Source organism: Empidonax traillii, unplaced genomic scaffold, assembly GCF_003031625.1.
Source record: "Empidonax traillii isolate 1590-97213 ecotype Southwest subspecies unplaced genomic scaffold, ASM303162v1 scaffold605:size788243, whole genome shotgun sequence".
Lineage (NCBI taxonomy): Eukaryota > Metazoa > Chordata > Aves > Passeriformes > Tyrannidae > Empidonax > Empidonax traillii.
The window spans coordinates 265,676-281,091 of NW_020955798.1; the positions used below are offsets into that span (position 1 = coordinate 265,676).

Below are 15,416 nucleotides of genomic sequence, written 5' to 3' on the forward strand. Positions count from 1 at the left end.
TGACTTGAACCGCAGGCTGGATTAGCACGAGAATACAGAAACTTTAAATTACTTTCACATTAGACTGTATGATAGAGAGTTTGGACATGTTCAGCATGCAATCTGCACGTGCCAAATTATTTTGGAATGTGTAAAAATGTGTGTTGTTAATACTGAATAAATGCTCATCTGTTGATGATGGGGTTTTCACCTTCTGTTCTCAATAAATCTTCCTTTCTCTAGACTAGTGTTGCTCCCACTGTCCTGATACAGGCAAAATGTCAGCTGAGGTCAGATGAGTCCTGAATCAAGACTGCAAACTTGGCTTGATGTGCACAAACTGCCTGATGCCAGCAGGCAAAATTAAAGAGAACAGCGAAAATATCCACAACGTAGGTTAAACCCCCACTGTTATCAAATTAAGTGCAATTAAGAAGTCAGAGCAACAAAAAGGGTGGATGGATCTCACACTGGAAGTAAAACATCATCTTTCTTCCTTCTGTTTTGCTAGAATGGATTACATTTCTTTGTAAAGAACACAGTTCATTCTTGTCTGCTTCTTTTTTATTGTGTTTTATTAAGATGTAACCTCCTGTGTTAACTTCTTGTCATCCTGAATGTTCCTACTTGAGACTCTAGAGGTTGAATTAACACTTCTCTGCATAGGCTGGAGACAGGCATCACAGCACACCAGCTGAGGTCACTGGCAATTTTGCCCCAACTGAGCTCTCCTATGTAGAACAGAGCCTGAGTTTAGTTTAAAAGCTTTGTCTTCTGAAGAAGGACCCGCCCGCCCTTTCCAAAAACAGAGTGGCACAGCCTGCATGGTAGAACCTAGTTTCCCTGAAGTCCAGCTCAGAGCTGGAGGCTGCTCCAGTGACACAGTTACTCTGCTGTGTTGTGTCCTGGTATGGAGTCTCAGAAAGATATCCCAGCTGGCTGGGACATAATTCCCCTCTTCTGAGACATCAAACCAAGCATCAGTGTTCTCTAGGATAATGATGTGAATACTTACACCTGTCATATTAGAGCTTTACATGTTTAATCTTTTAGAGCTTTATGTGTTTAATGTTTTTTAGGGGATCCTGAAATTTGCCAGCAATTCCCAACTTCATTTTTATCTGATCTTGGATTTGTTGCGCATTCTTAACAACTATTATTTTTAAAGGCTTAAACAGGTTTGTTTTTTGATTCCTTGTCATCTCCTCATGCTAGCAGTCAATAGTATGTATGAATATGAACTAATATTGATATCAAAGGAAATTACAGCATTTTCTGCTCAGGGGAATGCTCCAATGAGGCTTTTTTCTGACTAGCAATGTCAGGTAGTAGTGATGGAAAACATTCAGTAGGTGTGCACTTAACGCGAACTTGCTATAGAGATTAGGAAGTTTCCCTATTAAAACAGACATTTCTTGCTAATAAAATTCAATTAGCATGTCAGCCTTGACTTCAGGCACATTTTAAAGGAAGTGTCAATTTAATAATCACTCTTCAGTTTGAAATGTCATCCCTACTCTGATTACAAGTAAACTCTTTAACAACTATAATTAGGCGAGTTTGGAGAGAGGAAGTTAGTTTGCATGTGTTTAATTCTGTTTTGCAGCACCATGTGTAGTCCAGTTATTCCTTTTGCTACAAGTACATACACTACTGCAGGCCCTGCATTTTCCCCACTTAAACCAGTGATTAAATCAGTGGGGTCATAGTTCAAGAGTGAAAAGGTTTATGGCAATACAAATATTAACAACTACCAGAAAGAGCATTACGAGGCTGGATCAGGGTAAGCTGGTGACAGCACATGAGTGCTTGGGGAAATGCAGCTGGGCAGGAGAGAGATTAATGCAGAGGAACACTCACCATTCTAATGCCTGTACGCGTCGTCACCCAGAGGTGTGAGGAAGGTTAGGAAACAGCTCTACTGGAAATAATAAAATTCTCAAAAAAAAAAAAGGAAAAAGTGAGTAAATAGGGTGATCAGGCCCAGAGAACATGAGAAAATTCCGACTGCGCAACTTTAGTGGTGATGGCAACTCTCTTAAGAGACTTGTGGTCTCTTGCATGCGCTATACATTTGTATAGCTGTTTGTGCCAATAAAGTCACAGGGAAGCAGGAACCAGAAGTAAGATATTTGTGTCAGTACATCAGCACTGTGGCCTTCACTGAAGGAGGAAGTCATTTCAGTGTCCTGGACATACTGTCAATATCTGAATTACCAGCCTTTTGCCTCACTAAGTCACTCAAATTTAGGGACTCTCTTCAGCAAAATATTTGTCAGTAAAATCTTAATGTCCCATGCTGTGGACAAAATTTTAACATTTACCTGCTGAAACAAACTGGCAAGACTGAAAGTCCTAAATGACTGGGTCCAGACTCAGAGGGAACTGCCCTAACTGCTACTTTCCTGCCTTATGGGTTTTCACCTCTAATATGGCCTTGGTGTGATCAAAGAATGTCACTGCTGGGTCTAAGTGCAGAATGGCAGCTGAGTATGGAAAGGACTTTTTGAAAAAGAACTATTTTGCTAGCCTAAGTGGGTATAGGTTTGGGAATGCTCTGCCTGTGACATCTTTGCTGAGAATAAATACGTGATATACTTAGGGCGGACTAACATCAGCAATGACAGATTCCACATTATGGCCAAAAGGCCACAACTTCATTAATATGATGCCTAAAGGCACCCTCCTGACAGCTGTGGAAAGAGGAGGAAATGACAATAGCCTACAGCACTCATCAGCCTCTCCTCCCTTTCTGGCACAGCAGAGCAAGACATAGTGCAGCAGGCCAGAGAAGCCCTGCCAAACCGGGTGAGATTGCCTAATCCCAACTCTCTGCTTCCTGCAGCTCACTGCAGCAGGAAACCAAATTCCTTCTCATCTGCCAGCAGTTCTGCCCTCTGTCTCCATGGCCAGGAACATCCCCTAGCTGTTGCTGCTGTAAAGTCACACCTCAGCCAGGCTATCATCAGCCCATGTGAGACTGGGGATGAGTACAGCACTGGAGTGGGGATGGGAAACTGCTAAGCAGTTACTGTGGGCTATGACCAGGTGCCTGCTACCATCAGCAGCACAAGTGAGAGATCAAGTAGAACCTTTCTTTTACTGTTAGCCCATTCTTCCACTCTCATATTGTATGTATCTCTAAAGGAATCCATTGTGCAGTCTTTCGCTGCCACCAGTGAAAGCCAATGTTATCCATAGCAGCATCCCAACCTAAATTTACAGCTACTAACACAGGAAAGATAGCTCATGCACATGCAAGAAAGCAGTACGGTGCAACACAATTTTTTTTCCTGTCATAAATAAATACACAAAGAATCTTTTCACATATTTATCTCTGTTCATGACTGATATTCTTTCTGACACATCTCAATCTTTGAGGTCAGCAAGGGCTTGTTGAAATCTAGTGATGCGGAAGTTTGGTCCAGGCTGATTTGTTCTCAAATTAATACTTGGGTTCTTGAGGTTTAAATCCAAATGAGGGAAGCTATCCCCCCTGAAGTCAGTGCAGAGGGACCGACCCCTCCGAGGGGCACTTCAGAGCTGAGACCCAATGTTAAACATTCAAAATCCCCCATGGAAGACTTTTTTCCTCTCCTTTGGCTACAAGAGAGAGACTCCAGAGACTCATCTCATGAGTCTGAGGTTAATCTTTGGGACTGCTCTCTTCTTACTCCATGTACTATTAAACAGAAATACCAAGAGTAATCCTGGGGGCAGCTGAGAAGCTACTGAATTTGGACTTGCACTATACAATATTACTGAAGAAAAACATGTAGTACGTGCATGACTCAAGCCACCTGACTCCTCAGTGCCTGCAATGATAGGAGCTGTATTCTGATCAAAGGAAAGTGACATGTCATCTCCACATGCCTGGTGGAAAGTGCCAGTGCCCCTCCCATGAGCTGTGCATGGAGTCTGTTCTGTTTGCAATGAAAAACTAAGAAAAATGCAACATCTAAACTCATGGAGGGAAGGTCAGCAATGAAACAAGACTTCCAAAATGAAGATATGCTCCCTGTGGTGGACATGCACAGACTTGGCAGAACCTGCCTCCTTTAAACGAGTTCACTCATGCATGGTTTGGCACTGTGTCCTGTGCTGAAGTCACACAATTCTCATGGGACTAGTGGTGTCCCTAAGATAAGTTGTACCTTTCCAGGTGTGGGGTAAAAAGAGAGACCATGGAGTCTATGGAAATGTGTAGTAGTAATAACAGGCTGGGAAAAGTAAATGAAGAGCAAGAGCTTTGCTAAGACAGTGGGATATACTGCTGGAACCAAGGCAGTATGAAGCAGAACGTTCTTTCAAGGGAAAGAAGAGAGCTGCACAGCTCTTGTTCTACCTGAACTAGTCAGATAGTATGTGCAATTGGGAGGCTGTGGTAAGGCGCAATCCAAAATCCTGGCTCTTGCAGCTTTTACCTGTTTTGTATTGCACAATTCACTGGCTTATCAGGTGCCTGAGAGAGAGGCAGGGCAGAGAGAGGCAGGGCAAGTGCTTGAGCTGATTTCCTCAGAGGTCTCTCCTGCCCCTGCCTGGTGAGTGCTATATTCCCGTTTCTTCATCCTTTTCTTGTGATCCCACACCAGTTTGGATGGTTGCTGCTCTTACTGAAGCATTAAAACTTAGCCATTCCCCCCTGCTTTATGAATCTCAAGTGAAATATTAAAATACCTTTCAAAGACTTATAAATAATGTTCCATGACTCCCACAGGTAGGAAGAGCAGCACAGTCCATGCTCCATTACCAGAGCTAAACCCCTCCTTGATGCACAAGAAACTCAGGAGTGTGGGGTACAAATGCTGCAGTGATTTTAGCAGTGGTTCATCTTGTGTCCAAGAAATACTTTTTGTACTGTTTGAGCACTGCCTCTGGACTTGCAAACCTCTCTCATAACTCTGTGTGCTGCCACTGGGTTCCACTTAAACTTCAAGCTCCCCAGGAGGTGCGCGGAGGTAATGCTAAGATTTGGGCAGGCTCTGAGCCTTCCCCATCCTCTGAGCACAGGGCTGTGGCTAGAAACCTGGGCTAAAGACATGAACTGCATCTGTATCATGGTTGTTCCCCTTCCCAGAGGCAAAGCATGAAGGCACACAATCGGTCCATGCCAAAAGCGGGACCAGTGAAGTTTATCAGCTCAGACTTTGATCTCTGTGAAAGCTGCCGTATCTGCCCTCTTGACCTAAGCTTATCCCACAAGCAGGTTGTTAGATCTGCAGAATGTGGGGTGTCTGTACCACCAGGCTGGTGGTGATGCCCTCTGCAGCTCAGGCTATTTGGCCAGAGGTAAGTGAAAACGCCTGAATGTGGTCATATAATGACAGACTGTACCACAACACACATGAGCAAGGATGACAAGTTGAGGTCAAGTAGGCAAACTTAGGCTAATGTTTCCAAACTCGAGAACTGCCTTTGCATCTGTCTGAACCTTCTTTTACAGTAGTTCCTTCGGTGGTGTTTACAACCAATAATTTAGAGTTTATGTTCAGATTTCACACCTGCTTATTAGGCACTTTCACCTTTCAGAAAGCATGTACACAAGCTGAGCACTCTTGCGTCAGAGGCAGTGCTCCTTGTCTGACTGGAACCCAGCTTTCCCTGACGCCTCCGCAGAAGCCTGGCGCCCAAGTGCATCCACTTGACTTTAGGGAGTGCAGCATCCTCCGCGGTGCCCCAAGGGCACCAGCCTCCCGCAGTGGTCGAGCTTGGCTGACCTGGGTTCCCTTTTGCCCCTGGCGACAGCTTTTCCTTCTGCTTCTTCTTCTCCGCACCTGAGCAGTGCTCCCGCCGGAGGGGAGGCAGACCGTGCCGGGGGGCGTAGAGAAAGAGCGTCCCCGGCGCAGCGCTCCCAGCCCGACCGGAGCCCGCGCCCCGGGACGGCGCTCCCGCGCCGGGCCCCGCAGCGCCTCCCCGCGGCGGCGGCCGCTCGGCACCGCCCCGGTCCCGGCGCCCGCCCCCGCCCCGCCGCTCTCCCGGGCGGGAGGCTCGGCTGCTCGCTCCTCCTCGCGGCCGCAGGATTCCTCTCTCCGGGCTTTCGGGCCGCCCCTTCACACCCGCCGCCGGAGCGGGACGGCGTGCGGGCGAGAGAGCGAGCGAGAGAGGCGGCGCGGATGCGCCCCGGCTCCCCGCGGCGGCGGCGGCGGCAGCGGCAGCGGCAGCGGCAGCGGCGGATGCTCGGCGGCGCGGCGGCCGCTCCGCAGCCCAGGAGCCCCACGCAGGGTGGTAGAGAGGCGATGAGCCGCCCGCCGGCGGCTGCCCGCGAGTGACGGCGGCGGGGCAAGGAGCGGCGGCGGCCAGGAGGAAGAGGAGGAAGAGGAGGAAGAGGAGGAGGAGGAGGAGGAGGAGGGCAGCGATCCCCGCCAGTGCCCGCGGGAGCCCGGGAGAGCCCCGGTCGAGGGCTCGGCCATGCCCTTCGCCAAGCGGACCGTGGAGCCTCAGCGGCTATGCCGGCGGCAGCCCGCCGCCTCCGTGCTGGAGGAGAGCTGGGGCGCGGAGCCGCCGCCGCGGGACCCGCCGCCGGAGGAGCCGGGGACGGCGGGCGAGGGCACCGATGCGGCCGGCGGCGGGGAGAGGGAAGCGGCGGCGGTGCTGATGGTTCTGGACCTCTGCTCGGTCAGCAACGTAGCCCTGTCTCGGATCCTCCGACAGCTCTCCGACGTGGCCCGGCACGCCTGCACCCTTTTCCAGGAGGTCGAAGCTGACATCCAGGGCACCCACCGCCGCGTACGGGCGCTGCACGGCCGCATCGCCGGCCTCCAGGGAGCTGTGCGCGGCCTCGACCCTAAGCAGGAGGCAGTGCGTAAGTACCACGGAATGCGGGATGGATGGGGCGCACCGCGGGATGGATGGGGCGTACCACAGCTCGGGGCACCTGGCGGGGAAAGCCATCCCCGAGCAAACCGCCGTACAAAGTCTGGGGCCAGAGTCGGTGAGAAAAGAACCTCAGCGGGGCAGAGGAGTGGGAAGGGGCCGGGCCGGGCGGGCGCAGGTCGGGTCGGGTCGGTGGGCGCCGCTGGGCGCCGCGGCGATGCCGGCGGGAGGGATGATGTCAGTGGTTTGTGCCTTACGTAAGGAGCTGGCTGGCGGGGCTCTCGGGGCGCATCTTTTGCAGCCAAGGGTTTGGCCGGGGAAGGGGACGAGGTCTGTCTGCTGGGCGCCGGGTGTGATGGGAATGTGGATGATCCGCCTCACCCGGGCATCTTTGGATTTTATCCGTTTGCCAGCCTGTTCCCTGTCCCCGGGAGATGTCTTTCCCGTAGAAGTGTCTCTGACTTCCCGATTGAAATGTTAAGGTCTTAAGTAGAAATAATAAAGCTGCTTCGTCGTTACCCAACTTTCGGAGCCATAAAATAAGGAAGTTTAGCTAATGACATCTTTCTGTTAAAGAGTGACTTGAAGAGCCGGGCGGGAAAGGGAGGAGGAGGGGGGGGAGGTGGGAAGGGAGGAGGGGAAGGAGAAAGATCAAGGCAATATGCGACTTGTGTTATGGGCACTGATTGAATCCTGTTTCTTTTCCACCCAAACTATAAAAGCAGTGACAGCGTCCGTAGCCCTAACAGCTGCTGATTTCTGCTGAATATGGCTGGTGTTCACAGAAATGTAATGATTTTGTACTCTCATTGATGCATATACTTCCCAAGCACTTGTGGATATGTATTTTTTGTTAAGTAAGACTGTGGATTGGAAGTCTGGAATAGCAGAGTTTGGTGTGTCGGTTCTGACCTGTTATTATCTGGTTTAGGAAAAAGAATGGCTTTAAAGGGGAATTTGGCTTATTTTTTTCCTTCTACTGTACCTCTCTAAATCCTGAGTACCTCCACTGAGTACAACGAAGTGAGTTTACACCGGGGTAAATGAGGCTATTCCTCTTCTAGGTGTTTTTAATGAATGTGCCATTTAAAAAATGTGTTCTGGATTTCCTCCCCTTTGGAGTGCTATGGAATATAAGTAACTCTTCTAGGATCAATGAAGCTGTACTGATTAACGGAATCAAGCCTTAAGTATTCAACGGTATTTAAGCTACATACTTGGCTGCTCTAGAGTGACTTTGCTGGTGATATATTAATATACATCAACTATAGATGAGACCAAGAGAGGCTTTCTGTGGTTTCAGGATGAGTGTGTAATCAGAGCAGAGTGCTGGGCTGTGATTGGAAACTGCGGTGAGGAGGCTTGGCTGAGCAAGTGAGGGAACTGTCTGAGGAAATGAAACTCCTCATATCACATTCTCATCTGTAGGTCTTTTGAGCTGAGTAACTGTGGGTATATACTAATGTAAGTGAGAGCAGAGCTTAGCCTTTTTAATCCTTACAGCTTTTTTCTTTCTGGATTGTGCAAGTGCAGCTCGTTTGCAAATCACAGAGCAAAATCTTGATATTACAGCACAGTTATGTCATCTGCTTAATTAGAGAGTCTGGCTTTATTCCCTGTGATGATAAATGCAGAATCCGTTTCTTTGGTGTTCTGTTTTCTTTAAAATCCTTCTCTCCTTAGGAGGGGAGAGACATTTGGTCATGATCTTCCCTGCATCTGCCAGCTCTTCCTCTCCCTGTTATATACAGCACAGTGACACTGATACAGCTGCAGATGTCCCCAGCTCTGGTCAGCCAAAGGATCCTCCACAATGCCAGGCTTTGCCACCACCCATCCTCCAGTAGGAGTGTATCTTGCCTCCAGCTAAACAGCTGCTTGAAGGCACATTTCCCGGTCCTCATCACTTCTCTCCTTGCGGCGCTGTACCACATTTCTTTAAAGGTGAAAGTCTCAATACCAAACCAACGTGCATGAGTAGTCACCTTCTTCAGCAAAAGCTCTGATGGCTTTCATTCCCCATCCAGTGCTGGACCAGCAGAGCTGCATTTGCATAGTGCTACATTTGAATATCTCAACTCAGCCGAACAGCACCATTCTGTACAAACCCTCCTCACTTGCCCCAAATCCATATACACACACCTACAGCAATGCCTCCCTTTGGCCCCTAGACCACTCACTGTTTCCAAGGGACAGATAAAACTGCCCATCCTTGCTGTAGTGTATAATGGTAGTGTGCTTTGTCCTTCCTGGGCTGATGCCTCCTCCTTCATTATTACTTTCAGCAAGACTATGCTAATGTTTGTTTCATGCATGAGATGCCTACACAATTCACTCCTGAAAGTATTACACTCAGGTTACTGCACCCAGTTGTTTTTTTTGAAACCAAGAGAGCAACTGTGGATGGTCACAGATCTGCCCAGGACTTAACCTGCATCACATTAGGCATACCGACTTCTATCTCCTGTGGCAAACATGGGATGATGGGATGGCCTCAGAGGTGTCTTTTGGCTGTCCAACCCAAATGACACACCTGAGAATAATTCAAAACTGGATGGAAGTTTGGAATGACAACCACAAGGAAGGAGTTGGTGACAGGCATGCAACCACTGCACCCATGGCATGACTGTAATGGTTGCATTGAGCTTACTGTATATCAGGAGTCTGGAGGGGCTGGGCTGCTGGATGCATTGGCCAAGACACCATGTACTGGGATGTTAACACCATGACAGTGAAGCCCAAGCACACATTTTTTAAGTATTGAGTTTAAAACTACTAGGATATCTTGCCGCTATGAGACATTCTTGATGTTCCAACTTAAAGTGCAGCACAGTGATTTGAGAATAATGCTATTGGACGTGTCCTAGATACTGAGCGGTGACAGCGGAAGGCCTTTTTCTCCATGCCTCATAAGCCAGCTCGATTCTGAGATTCCATTGTGAAGGCACAGGCTGGGTGAGGAAAAGGAAATAGTGGGCTAATACCATCTCCAGAGCTACTGGAGCCAGTGGTTAGAGGGGCATTCCTTGCCCAGAAAGCCCTTCCTTGGCAATCACAGAGGTAATACTGAGGGGAAGTGGAGCAGGAAAGAAGCTCTCTCGAATAGCATATAATACATTTTTGTATAATAATGTTGTATTTTATATTGAAAATTATGTATTATGGTATTAAAATAAAACATCTCTGTTGGATTCAGGAAATATTAACAAAGAATTAAAATTAATTTAAACTGGCATTTTTCCAGTAATGCTTATCGCTACTGTTGTCCTTTTCATGAGACCTTAACATTCTCAGCTCTGTTGCTGTTGCAGTGGTGAACATTTGCAAGAATGTGTATACTTTGCATTAGGAAAAGTACTTAAACTCCTCTGCTGAACTACGGGTAAGGGTATTTACCTATGTGTTGCCCTTTTGTTTTTGTCAGTGTTCAGAAAGTGGGATTGGAAAATCTTGTTAGGCACAATAAAGGACTTATTCTGGGTAGTCACAAGCAGGTCATCTTCAAAAACTCAAGGTCCCTTGCCTCTGCCTCCCCAGATGCTGTTTGTCCTTTCATCTTTCTTTTAAGCCTCTGGCCAGCTAGCATCTTGCAAATATGAATTTTTTTCCCTCCTTCTGACAGAAAAGAAACAAGGGTGAGAAATGTTTTCTTGCTCAGCTCCTGAACTAACTACTTTGCCCTTCTGTCACTCCAAGTACTTTACTGCTTTTCATCATGAGCAGCTCTCGGGTCTGCTTCTAAAGCAGAACCATGTGGGAATAACATGATTGTTGTCAGTCTGAGTGTTGCTTAGAGTTTTCTTGTTGCCAGCAAGAGAACTGAGCAGTATGGTACTGCCCAATTTTGTTATTAGATGCTTGATTATCTTGGTAGTACAGAAATGTAGGAGAAGCGCTGAACGTGGGACTTGATGCCTCCATTATTTGGAAGAATGATTTCTCATTCTAGGGGACCACAGAGCTGGCAGTTTAAGTGGAATATTGTACTTTTCAGAAACTGATGATGTAAACCATCTTGCTTTCTGAATAATCAGCAAGGACTGGGCAGCAGATTTTGAAAGCCCTAGCTAATGAGATCCTTTTTGCACCCTGGCATCCCTGAGAATTCCACACATTCCAGGCTTATTTTCTGAAAGCATCAACATGTTACCAGTAGCCAATCTTTCTAAAAGCTGTATCGTTTCCAGCAGTTGCCTGCTGTATCTTGCTCCATTTTTCTGTTCCTGATTTTCCTATGTGCTAGCAGTTAGTGAGGCACCTGCTTAGAAGTGTGGGGATCTCCTGTGTTACTCTGCTCTTCAGAGGCCCTTGAATCTCTACAGTGAGCTCCCTATAGGTTTTTCTTCTTTTCTGAAGTGTCAGTATTGAGATAAAAAAGACAGTTCTGTACTGATTCTTTATCATTTTAGGCTCTGCATTAATTTATTCTGTTTGATTGAAGTTGGTTACTGAGAACAGCCTGGCTAGTTTCACTCTTGCTTTTAGTCTCTTTCATTGCACTTTTTAGGTGGTTTTCTTTTGATTTTGTTTGGTTTGGCATTTTTGTTAGTGCGGTTGTTTGTTTGTTTTTAACCACACTGATATAATGCTCTTCTGTTTGGGTTTTGAACACTGCAGGGAAATGTTTGATCCATTATAAGGTTTTCATGTGTTTTCTGCCATGATCTTACCATTTTTACAAAACATATATTGGACCCAAAGCTTGTCAGATAATGTATCTCCTCCTCCTTGACTTAATGAGATGAAGTCTCAATTGCTGTTGAAATGGAATCAAGAAACTTTCATGCTTCCATCTCAGAATATGCTTACCTCTTAAGGCCATCCCAGGCTAAGTGTTGGTGAGCATCCTTGCAGAGATCTTCAGGTAGATGCATAAGACCTTAAGAGTAGGTGCCATCTTGAAAGAAAAAAAGAAAAAAAGTGCAAAATTAGTAGATAAATGTTGCATTTTATCTCAGCTTCTTGAAATCCTAGAGAATTTAAACTGCAATTTTCATTGTATGGATTTTTTGCTGTGCTGAGGCACAACTGTAGACCTCCATGGGTTGGATACCTTTATGCAAAAATATCTTAGATACTGCTGGGGGCAAATCAGAACAGATTTCTAGCTTCCCCTAAGTCTGTATTATAGTCCTTTATAGTGAATGAGCCTCTCTAAGTAGTTATTACACTTTTAGAGGAACATGCTAATGTAGCCTGAGGCACACGGGGCACAAGGGTGTATTCAGAGCTCTGTTTGTACATTGAAGTTATATGACTTGGCAAATCCTTGTTGGGTGCAGAGTAAAACTTCCAAAAATACCTCAGTTGTACGGTGGATGTAGTAATCCATCGCCTTCAGCTTTGTGTCCTGCACGTGCCCCTATGGAACGACACATCCTCTTCACTTATTCTTTTAGAAAATGAGAAAAGCTTTACTTGCCACGTGTGGTTTCTTGATGTTGTGCTGGTCACTGTGTACTCATTTGAGTTCGAGAACACACTTCTCTGGTGCACTTGCCTGTAGTTTTTCCATGAATGCAAATAACCCAAGTTGTGGGTGTGGGAAAGTTGGAGAATTTCCTCAGTGCATAACTTCTTCTAAATGCAGAGGACTGATGGTAAGTCAGCAGAGTTGAAAGGAGCGGGAGGCCAAAGCATTGGCTTTCCAGCTTACCTTTACTGCTGTCAGAACTACAAAGGAACAGAGGAAGAAAAACCTGCTCACTTAAGGATCCCATCCCCACCTCACTTAACATTAGCTAGAGCACCATTAGCTAGAGTACTGTCATTTAGGATAAAGATGCCTTATCTTTGTTTACAGAAAGTGATAGAGGACCTTTTACACAGGAACAGGACCATTCAAAGCCTGGGCTTGAGGTATTTTTTTCTCATGCATTTAGTATGTGATAGAAGGTAATGGGATGGAATTTGTCATGTGGCTTTGGCAGAGATGTATTCAATTCTTTGGAATTTGGGGTTGTCACCTTCAGTCCTGTTAGCTTGTGGAATGCAAACCCTGTCCTCTTTGCAGATAAAAAGCATAGTGTAAAATCTTTTGTCCTGCCAAGGTCAGTGAGATTCTCAGTGGAAAGGCTCTGAGAACTCAGAGCTCAGGTAGATTCACTAGCCTGGTAACAGATGAAGAGCAGACAGCAGTGGTTTTCCTTGGAAACCATTCCCTGTTATACAGATGTAAGTCTTCTGGAGTTTTGCTGAATGTCATTTACCTGACCTTCCACTGGTGTAGCTCAGAATGCCTGTTTAATAGCTCCCTAATTTTCTTTTTACAAATAGTACCTAAACTAATGTCCCGGGTTTGAATGTTTGGGGATTTTGTTGCTATATGGAGAGCCTGCCAGTTAAAAGGTACAATACAAAAAAATATTCAGTTCTTGATTCCCACCTCACTGCTGCTGCATAGCTGGGTAATATCATAATAGTTAGTGGAACTTCTTTCCAGCTCATGCTCAAGGACCAAGCAAGGGGCTCTGGTGAATTTATTAGAAATTCTGCTGGAAATGTTTTAGCTCCTTTAAGGCCAATGAGATCTCTTTCACACAGGAATGAAACTGCAAACAAGATAGAATCAGGCCCATAAAGAAACATAGACTTACTGTGGATCTGATGGTTTAACAGAAATACTTCCTACAGCCCCTTTAAAAATCCGTACTTCTGTTTAAAAGCCTTTATAATATAATGTGTATGTTCATCCAGAAACATAAAATGAATGTTGTAGTGAAATCAATGAAGACATTCCTACTTTTGGTAAGTTTCCCTGCTGATACAGGAGAGATCTGAAGATTAAGAAATAAACGAACTCTGATAACTTGCTGAGGGCATGGGGAGGTCATTCACCTGTTGATTCAAATGCATAAAAGATGGTAGTTTTCCTTTATGAAAGATGAAGGGCTTGGAGTGTTTCCAAAAAACTCTTTCACAGTTCTCAAATGTCCTTGAACTAAAGGCAAGAACTTGCAGGAAGCAAATATAAATACCCAGTCTAAGGGTGCTGCTCAGTTGCTGTTTTGGATCAGCAGAATCAGAATTTGTTGTATAGGTTTACCTGTTCTGAAGCTCAGTTTCAAGGATCAGGTTATGGCCAGTCTGGCAGAGATGTGCAAAGGTGGGGAAAAAAGAGAGGAGCTGGCCCTTACTGCTTCCTGCCATGAGTCGGTCCCAACCTCTCCTTCTCTGTTCTGGGAGAGGCAGACTTCTCAGGTGTGGCTGTTTAAAGGCAGCACCTGGCTCTTCCTCTCTCCAAACCAGAGAGCAAAAGAAATTGGGTGCAGGGGAGCGAGGGCTGTTCAAAAAAGCCCCTGGTCTAACACATTTCTTTCACCATGCCAACATGCCAAGACATGTTCTACCCAAATCAAGCAGAGACCCTTGGGGGACTCTTAATAGTAATGTTATGATGTCCAAAATGGGCAAAAAAGTAGGTCCAGCTAATGTGAGTAATAAACAGGCACATTTTAAAAGTATTGTGGCAGGGTTGTGTGGTCTTCTGACTCAGAGAGCTGCGATTTTTCAAAAGCTGCTCTTTCCAATCGCTGGGCATCTCCATGTAATCGGAGGCTGACATCAGACTCTCGATTGGAACTACTTGAGCTATTAGGCTGTGAAGAGCAGAAACTCTCCGTGTTACCCAGTGTGTATGAGGGGGGAAGTTTTTTTTCACTTCCTTTGATGTATTAGCATCAAGAGAGGGAGTCTTCGCTTCATTCCTAATTGCTTCTCGTCTTTGAATTTATATACCAATATGTAAGTAACTGCAAAGGGAGATAGCAGAATTTATAAAAAGTTCAAAAAAGCAGGGTTTAGAGCATGATTAAAATAAAAGATAGCATACAGTATATGCTGTTTTTAGCTGAAATATCTCCCTAGAATACTTTCCATTTACATTCTCATTATATCTAACTGCTTCTAATGCACTGCTTAGTTTAACAACTGGCATGTTTTTAGGGTAGATTTTATGGTAGATATACACCCACTGTGTTCTTAACTTGAGACTTTAAATTGCAGTATCTGTGTTGGACAATCTTTTCTTATACCTTCTTGGCTGAAGGCAGGAAGAAAGCAATAGTGATAGGAACCTAATTAAGCCTGTAGTCTAATTACACCAGGAGCTGTGTGCTTGAAATGCTGCTCAGTTCAATGAGTGCTGCATGGCACTGCCATGTTAAGTCCCAGCAGAGAATGACATATTTTTTTTTTTTAATAGGATCACTGTAATTCTTACAAAGCCGCCATGGTTTTCTCTTTCTTTTTAGCTGCCAAGGCAGTTGGACTTTGAACTACAGCCACTCAGACTGAGTCCCTGAGAAAGTTTGGAGAAGTCTTGCTAACATGTACATGTGATTAAGGCAAATGAGCATAGGGCGGTGTGTTTGTGCTATAAATATGCATAACATCTTCAGGCCTCCACAGCTTTTCTCCCTGCCTTCTGGAAGTTGTGTGGTTTTTTTTTTTTTTTTTTTTTTTTTTTTTTTTTTTTTTTTTTTTTTTTTTTTTTTTTTTTTTTTTTTTTTTTTTTTTTTTTTTTTTTTTTTTTTTTTTTTTTTTTTTTTTTTTTTTTTTTTTTTTTTTTTTTTTTTTTTTTTTTTTTTTTTTTTTTTTTTTTTTTTTTTTTTTTTTTTTTTTTT

At 45.2% G+C, this 15,416-nt stretch overlaps 1 protein-coding gene across 2 annotated transcripts in view; it reads left to right on the forward strand.

Annotated features, from left to right (window-relative positions):
* The first annotated feature begins 6,313 nt into the window (after window positions 1-6,313).
* NHS (NHS actin remodeling regulator) overlaps window positions 6,314-15,416 on the forward strand; it is a 260,319-nt gene continuing 251,216 nt past the window's right edge. For both annotated transcript variants that reach the window (XM_027898564.1, XM_027898565.1), the window contains exon 1: window positions 6,314-6,781. In XM_027898564.1, coding sequence (XP_027754365.1) covers window positions 6,388-6,781 — 394 coding nt within the window. In that variant the 5' untranslated portion in view covers window positions 6,314-6,387. The remainder of the gene's footprint in view (window positions 6,782-15,416) is intronic.